The sequence below is a fragment of the Aptenodytes forsteri genome, unplaced genomic scaffold (genome assembly GCF_000699145.1).
Source record: "Aptenodytes forsteri isolate BGI_AS27 unplaced genomic scaffold, ASM69914v1 Scaffold94, whole genome shotgun sequence".
Classification (NCBI taxonomy): domain Eukaryota; kingdom Metazoa; phylum Chordata; class Aves; order Sphenisciformes; family Spheniscidae; genus Aptenodytes; species Aptenodytes forsteri.
Genome location: NW_008795017.1, coordinates 3,077,606 through 3,086,223, shown reverse-complemented (window position 1 = coordinate 3,086,223; position 8,618 = coordinate 3,077,606). Strand labels below are relative to the sequence as shown.

General features: G+C 40.9%; 1 protein-coding gene across 5 annotated transcripts in view; it reads right to left on the bottom strand.

The window, feature by feature from the left end:
* The window catches only part of E2F6 (E2F transcription factor 6), a 10,447-nt gene extending 1,835 nt beyond the window's left edge, over nt 1-8,612 (bottom strand). Inside the window, exons 1-6 of one of the 5 annotated variants that reach the window (XM_009275576.2) lie at nt 8,531-8,612; nt 5,090-5,138; nt 3,344-3,560; nt 2,862-3,020; nt 1,694-1,808; nt 50-197 (exon numbers count right to left, since the gene is read on the bottom strand). In XM_009275576.2, the coding sequence (XP_009273851.2) occupies nt 50-197; nt 1,694-1,808; nt 2,862-3,020; nt 3,344-3,560; nt 5,090-5,138; nt 8,531-8,596 (754 nt within the window). In that variant the 5' untranslated portion in view covers nt 8,597-8,612. Of the gene's footprint in view, nt 1-49; nt 198-1,693; nt 1,809-2,861; nt 3,021-3,343; nt 3,561-5,089; nt 5,139-8,330; nt 8,399-8,530 lie in introns of those variants that run through there. The other 4 variants (XM_009275575.2, XM_009275571.2, XM_009275573.2 and 1 more) reach the window with 4 other exon arrangements.
* Between the last annotated feature and the right edge of the window lie 6 nt (nt 8,613-8,618).

Genomic DNA, 8,618 nt, shown 5'->3' with positions numbered 1-8,618 from the left:
AAAAAAAAAAATATTACATGGGGATAAAAATGTAAGTGGAAGACACTACCTTCATCAGGAGGAACTGATGGCTCAGTTTCAGAAATGACAGCACCCATATCTTCAAAAGTTTTGGCACCTGGCTTCTCTTGTTCCACCTCACATAGATACACATCAATGGGTCCTTTTGTGCTCTTCACATGTACTTCTATGCAATCCTGTAAAACAGTGACTTGCATATAAAACAAAGAACAAACCTTCCAACGTCAGTTATCTATTTTTGCACATATTTTAAAGCCAATGGATTAAGAAAAGAAGAAATACAGGAATGACATACCTATTTAAAATTGTGTTACTAATTCTACATAAATTATGACTATTACATAGATTTATAGGCCAATTATTAAGCACCATTAAGCTACCAATGGTTTCATTTTTGATGAACATGCACTTAACAGATCTTTGTTTAGTCTTTTTACTGACCTTTAGATATATGACCAAGATTTACTATACGTTTAGGAAGAGTAACAACATTTAAAATTTGACAAGTCAATGTCATGGATCAGAAAACAAATCAGAGCACATAGCAGCTTTAATAATATGGCAAAGCAACTAAATCATATTACTTTTACTGCTTTCCTCCAGCAGACATCACATTGCAAGGCACAGAGCAAATCAAATTTAATGGACAATGGAGAGAAGATTCTGTTCTCTCTAAAATACAGCTTTTTAAATCCTGCCTTCTTTTGCCTCAGGATGTCTCCGAAATCTTATCAACTCCATGGGATAAGAGCCAGCTCCTTTTACCAGTGAAACCACTGGAGATCTATGCAGTGGAACTAAGTTTTCCGGTTCTATTGATTCAGATCTCCTCTTCCTACGATATCACCTCCCTTTCTGTGCACACAGCAAGGCAAATTCGATGACTACACAATTAAGAACATTATAAAAAAATGCACACGTGAAAGGGAAACAGAATTAAAGCTCCATTTGTTATCTTAAGCTTACTTCCAGTATTTCCCCTCTTTCTCAGCACTACTTTAAACAGCAGGTTCCCAGTATATAGGCCCAGGTGCAGAGTGACTGGGTGCAGAGGGCAAAGCTACAGCTCTTCTGTGTGACCTGAATGGGAGGATGCGTGTTGTACCGTGAGGTGAGGACAGGGCACAGCCCCCCTCCTCCATGAAAAATCCACCTTGACAGGATCTACTAGAGTGCCAAATGTTTTCTTTTGTCAACCATACTGTGCATTTCATACTTGAATATTATAGTAACAATAGCTGTCTACTCATTAAGCAGTAAGACAGCATTTACATGCTGTTAAGACCATTATCAAGTCATGATTACTGCTTTGGTTAGATTTGCAATTTCTGTAGATTTTAGTGTACAAACAGTAACACCTCTTTTGAACTTTCATTATCATAGTAATTATCAAACAGATAGTGGAAATAAGTAACATTTATTACAGCTGTTCCATTCTCTCTAGCAAAACCAAATAACTGAAGCTCAGACATGTTTATTGTTTAACAAAAAAATACTGAAAATAAGTTTTAGACTATTATACCTACAGCATTGTTTAGTAGACCACAAGAACAATAAAGTACCAATATTTGCTATACATGACAAAGAAACTGGAAGTCAGTTACCGATTGCTGCTGCAAAAATCAAATTTGAGAGCTTTTGTTCCCTTAAGACAGAAACGCATAAAACTTACTTCTTTAGGAATTGGTATTTCCAATTTGGTTTCCTCTGGAGCTTTGATTGCAATCACAATCTGTTCTTGAAATGCTTGAATGCTACGGATATCTTGATATGTCACATAAGCTAGTGTACACATTGGTCAAGGATTCTGTAAAGTAATTTGCTAATGGGCAGAAGCAAAGAGTATGATGTTAAGATATGTTGAAGCAGAATATCAACTTAAGAGAGGTGGTTCAGCTGAGGTTACTTTAATACTAGCTTTGTAAAACTAAGTATTAGCTAACAAGTGGAAAACCTTTTTTCTTTATTTCTAGGACGGAAAAAGCTTTTAAAAAAAATTTATATATTCAATATTAAAAGCCAAACAAATTTGACAAACAGTTTTCACAGATGCTGTCATAAGTCTACAAAGCAGAGGGAATGCTGCCCTTGAGAAACTTCTTTGTTTTGTAATAACTATGCACAGAAAATAATTTCCTGGAAAATTATCAAATTATTTTCTTAACCAGAACAGGTAAGGTGTAATGAAAAGTTTTCCCGGTATCATACAGAAAACGGACACATTTCATTTGAGCACAGACCTTAACGTTCCGCCAGACAAGGGAGCCAAATAGTATTTTATTGTAACCTAAAGCCAAAATCCAATGTTTATGTCATATTAAAAGAAATGCCTTTTCTGTTATCAAAACCCATCTGAAAGACAAGACTGCATTGGAACCTCTCTCAAGAGACAGAACAGTATTAGGACAAAACCAACGTACCATTATATCTTCTTGGCAACAGGGCACTGGGACTCTCTTTTGGGTCCTCTTTCTCATCTCACTAAGCAACTCAATCTCACTGGTGGGTCAAGACCTGCCCCTGAGACAACTTTACTCTATAATGGAGAGAACAAGGTGATGGTCAGGGTACTAAAACTATTGCCCCACTTCTGTTCTTCTGCAGTGGAAAGGTCACACAACTAGCACTCCCCTGAGAACAGGCTAGATTGCACATGATACTGCAAAGCAGGGGACGTGACTAGTATACACTAATATAAAATAACCAGTAAGTTTCCTATTATAAAACTCATTATCAAGTATTACTGCATACCTGTGGTATCAGCCTACACCTATTACTACATACCTGAGTACTTGCAACCAAAACCACGTGTTAAAGTAACACAAGAGTTAAAAGGATATTTTGCATTTTCTTTGTCATCTGTTAGTTCAAATAACTGATGAGCACAATCCTTGATTAATTCATCCAGAGCTTCTTCCATGGCTGACAAGTCAGAAAGTTCATCTTTAAGGTTTTGCTGCTCTGGTGCTTTTCCAACAACTTGGTCAAGATTAGAACCTCTAGAAGAATATGAAAGTTGTCTAGTATGTTTATATAAATAAGAGCCTGTTTATTGAACACAAGTATACTAATAGAAAACAACAAGGAATTCTGGCATCCTTTACTCTGCTGAAATATGCTTCATTGTGCTTTTGCACTTGATACTTGTTAATACAGTAAGTAATTCAGACAGCCTAAGGATACAGAAGAACTTAAAAATATCTTTATCTATTAAAAGCAATTCAATATGCTCAAAAGTACTCTCAAAGTTCTAAACATTACATAAACATAACATTGTTGGGTTTTATTGTTTCAGAAATTAGAAGTTTCAAAGCCAACTCACACCCACTGGATAAGATTCTTAGATCTTTTCTGAATTAAGTGAATTCCATCCAACACATTAGTGATGTCATACACTCTTCGTTTTCGTACTCCAAGTGTTGTTGCTACTTCATTTAAATCAAGGACACCGTCTGGAGCTGTTTTGACAAGATCCATGAATTTTCTGGTCAAATAAACCAAGGATGCATCAAATCGAGGCTTTTTGACTTTCAGAGTTCCTGTAAAGTTTTGGTAGAATATTTAGGGTAAACTACTACACGAGTATGAAGTGTTCCTTAAAAAAACAATAGTGATGAAGTAGCAATGAAGATAAGTCTGAAAACACTGCCATTATTAATGCTGACATTGCAACGGCATCATATAAAGTCTGTTAACTACATATACCTTCATTTGTTTGCAATGATTGTATCTTAATAGCAAGCATGCATCTTTGTATTTTCAGCATTCATGACTTCAAGACTGCCAGGATGGACATGAACAGTTACCTAACTGTACGTTCTGTAGGAGCTCAGACTACTGAATGAATACCAATGAAACCTTCGGTTAACTATAGGTAGTGGCAGGGCACTGCCAGAGAACTGCAGCTTTATCATCTGCTCCATGACACTGTTAAAATGTTTTTTCACACCCTTTTGGCCCAGATTAACCAATAGGTCTCCCAGATAACATTCAGGCATGGTTCAGAAGTTAGCCTGGTTTCAGGGACTGTTTCAAGCTGGATGTGACCAATCTGTTCTGGAGTTCAAGAAATTAATACATGGACAAACTCTGGCTGGACTATTTGGCCTCAGGCCAAAAGAATTGGTGATGCCATTGTTTAATTTACTAACGCAACAAAGATCTACAGACACCAGGACACCACAGGTTTAAGAGAGATCCCTGTGCTATGCATATCCATTACCATCATATTCACAGAAACAGCAGAAAAGTTACTGATGAACAGCTTGTTTAGACTGTTATTTATGTATGCATAAAGCATAAAAAAGTACCTATTTTTAAAGCACAAAGGAGACATGGTACACATGCACTCATCTGATGCTAGAGTAAATGAAAGACTGTTAAATCCTGCTGTTACTTGTCTCTTCTCTTGCAAAGCAAACCAGGTATTTCACATCTGATCAAACTGTGTCACTCAGTAATATTCCAGTCTAATGCTTCAAGAGAACGTGTGCGCGTGTGTGTTCGTGCACATGAGTGCGTGGGTAAGGAACCTTCCCTAGGAGACTTCAAACTTCAGTATCTTTCCCAGGATGAATGGGACACGCACTTTTACTCATAGTATATCACACCCATTCCATGGCTGCAAGATTGTGCACTCTAACACGAAGTGACAGGTTCAAGAACTCAGTTTTGGACTGTGTTACTGCGAGATGTGTGAGACTATTCAAATGGTGAGAAAAAACAAAAAACAACTCAAATTCACTCAAGCTTGTATTTACATTTGTTAATACCAGCTGAAAACCAATGTTTGCCAGCACGATGTTCCAGTTTTCTCTAACACACTTTTCCCATAAGTTATTTTCTTTACAGCAGTGGGAAGGTATACTTGCAGCAGATTTAAAGAGGAAAAACTATGAAGAACATGTTGCTTCATATCTGTTATTTCATTTAGTGTGCAGCATTCCTCCTGTTCTGCCTATATTAGATACATAACAATGTCTCACTTGTTTACAGCATGTACTCAGCATTGTAAAAAAGCATGAAATACTTCAAGAATAATCTTCAGACATGGAACATAGCAACTTACTTCTCACAAACTGTACGTCATCATCCACATTCAGGTTGATCATTGGTGGCTGGGGAAAAAAACAACAACAAAAAAACCCTGACATAAAATGCTATCTACACAGCAAGCTTCTCCAGAAGAAATCCCCAAATCAACTCTAGATGCTACAGCCATCAGAGTGCTGACAACTCTTACAGATATTACGGTGAAGGAGTGTCACTGGATAGAAGGGATACACACTCATTAATTCCTATCAGAATTTTCAGTCCTTAAATCTCAGCACATTCCCCTCTGTCTTGGAAAGCAGGAAACACCACCGAACTCCTTAATGCTCGGGCAACGGTCACAACACAAACAGATACCTGTATAAATTCTGCAAATACAAGCTTCAGCTATTCCATGTAACAGCTTACATACAGAAGATACACTGCTATTATACAGCATCACAATTATTTTGTAGTAGACTTCCAGACTGGCAGCAGAATCTGCTCTCGTCAAGAAACTGACATGATGAGCCTAAGTAGGTACTTCATTCCACCCCTTACCCCAATTTAACAAAAGAAGTAGTTTCAAATTCAGACTCATTCCAGTTGGAGGAGACCCAAGAAGGTCTCTGGTCCAACCTCCAGCTCCAAACAGGAAGAGCCATTAGATCAGAGCAGCTTACTCAAGGCTTTATCCAAGTGGGTCTTGAAAATTTCAAGGGATGGAGGCTACACCTACCTCTCTGGGCATCCCATTCCACTGCTTGCCCATCCTCACAGTGAAAAAGTTTCACTTTACATCAAGTTGCAACCTCTCTTGCTTCTTTTATTTCAATTCATGGCTATTTCCTTTCAGCCTCCCATCACACATGGCCATGAAGTGCCTGGCTCCAGCCTGTTGTTAACTTCCCTCCAAGTACTGAAGGGCTGCTGTGGCTTAACAAGCTCCCTCAGCAGTTTATCAACAGCCTTCCTGTACTGGTGGGCCTAAAACAGACACAGCATTCCAGGAGCAGCCTAATACATGCCAAGTAGAGAAGAAGAATCACTTCCCTTGATTCGCTGGCTATGCTCCTGCTAATACAGCCTCAATGCCAGGGCACAGTGTTGGCACACGTTTAGCACACTGTTTATCAGGACCTCCGAGTCCTTTCAGCAGGGTGGTCCCCCAGCCTGTACCAAGGCAGTGTACAGGTCCAGGTGCAGGACTTCACACTTGAATTTTCAGCTTCCTTGGTTGAAGTTTGAGGTGTCTGATGAGCCATTCCTCCAGCGTATTCCTAGCTGTCTATGGCACCTTCCCCACCCATAAACATTATGAGGGTGCATCCCACATCCTCCTCCTATCAACAGGACAGGTCCCAGGATAGACCCCTGAGGAACTCCACTTGTAATCCACTTTCAGGTAAAGTATGCACCACTAACCACTCCTCTTTGAGCCTGACAATCCAGCCAAGTTTTTTTACTCATCTAGCAGTTTACAGCCTGTAACATCCCAACTCGAAGAGGAGGATGCTGCAGGAGACTGTTTCAAAAGTCCTGCTAAAGCTAATGTAGATGACATCCAAGGCTTTGGCTCTACAAATCTAGTCATTTCATCACCAAAGGTATTCAGTTTGCAAGTATAGTCACGTTGGCTATTCCCAATCGTCTTCTCCTTCGCATGCCTAGAAATAGCTTCCAAGAGAACTTGCTTCATGATTTTCCAAGGGACTGAAGCAAGGCTGACTAAGCTGTAGCTGACCTCCACAACCTCTCAAAGATGGTAAGAGAGCAACCTGACAATGACATCAGCCAGCTCTCTCAGCCCTCTCAGGATGTACCCCAAGTGAGTCCTACGGACTTGTATGGGTTGAGATTTCTCATGAGATTCCTAACTTGACACTTTTCCATTGCTGGTTTTTCCTCTCCTTGAATCCTGTCTCTTAGACACAAAGCCTAGGAGACATCAGTTCTGAAGACCCATGCAAGAAGGCCGAGTACTTCAGCCTTATCTGTGTCTGCTCTTCCTAAATCACCTGCTCCATTTAGCAGCAGGTTCACTCCCCTCTTCCCCCCCTTTACCACTAATGTAGCAGTAAAAGTTCTTCTTGTCACCCTTGGCATTCCTTGCTAGTTTCAGCTCTAGAACTTCAGTTTTCCTAGCATCATACCTACATGTCCAGACAATGTTTTTTATCCTTCTCCTTTATAGCCTGTCCTTGCTTCCACGTCCTGCACATGTTGTCTTTGTGCCCCACCCTCAGTGTGCAGGCATAGCTATGCCTATCCCTCAACACATTTACTTGTTTTCATGAGTATCAGATGGAATGTCCCTGTGCTTGTATGATGTCCTTACAGACCTCCACCTCTTCAGCTCCTCCAACTTTCAAAGATGTCTCCCTCAAAATCTCAGCTACCTGTTGCCTGAATAAACTGGAGTCCTGAAGCCTGAATAAACTGGAGTCCAGGTTCTGTACTCTGCTACTTGTCTTCCTCACTACATCCAGTCTTGAACTCCACTATTCCATGGCTATTACAGCCAAGGCTGCTAATGATTACCACGTCCTCAACCTCCCTGTTTATGAGAAGCAGGTTCAGGAAAGCATCACCCCTGGTTGACTCATCTAAACACCTATATAAGAAGTTGTGCCCAACATCCTTTGTTTCTTACAATCATCATCTCCAATAATAAGAAATTTCCAGTTACCAGTGTAAAACCTTACGTAAACTTTTTCATGGCTTTGAGACAATACTACCAAGTAACATTTAGCCCAACAGTCAAGGTTAATAAAAATAAGCATTTCTGAAATGTATCACAGAATTAGAAGCAGGACTGCTTTTTGTTAGCTACCTCATAATATTACTAAAAGTAATAATGGAAGCTTATAAGCATATAAGATTACCTGAACATCACAGATGTTGGGAGAACAGAATACACAGTCATAGTCTGTTTTTCTCAAACATATCCACAATCTATTTAACTCGATTAAGAGGCTATAGGTAACACAGCTAAGAAAATAATCCCTTTGCACTATGACTAACATGACTACATTTTCGTTTCCCGGGCAGCCTGCTAAAATCGATGAAGGAGGGATGCATCACGACGCCCCTTTCGTGCATCACTCTGGCGAGGCCTGCCTCATCATTCCAACTCAGGGATCTCCTGCCGGACAGGTGAGAGGAAGGACTTTCGGGAATCTCCTTAAAACCTCCCGCGTCGGGAGCAAAGCGTTGCAGTGCCGTCCCGCCCTTTCCCCATCCACAAGCGGCACCTCCCTTCCCCGCCCGCCGTGTACCTCACTCACACGCAGCGTGTCCGGCCGCAGCGGCCTCAGACGCTCCCACTTGGCGGGGTTGGCCATCCTGCCGGACAGGTGAGAGGAAGGACTTTCGGGAATCTCCTTAAAACCTCCCGCGTCGGGAGCAAAGCGTTGCAGTGCCGTCCCGCCCTTTCCCCATCCACAAGCGGCACCTCCCTTCCCCGCCCGCCGTGTACCTCACTCACACGCAGCGTGTCCGGCCGCAGCGGCCTCAGACGCTCCCACTTGGCGGGGTTGGCCATGTTCGCCGGGCCCCTCCTCCTT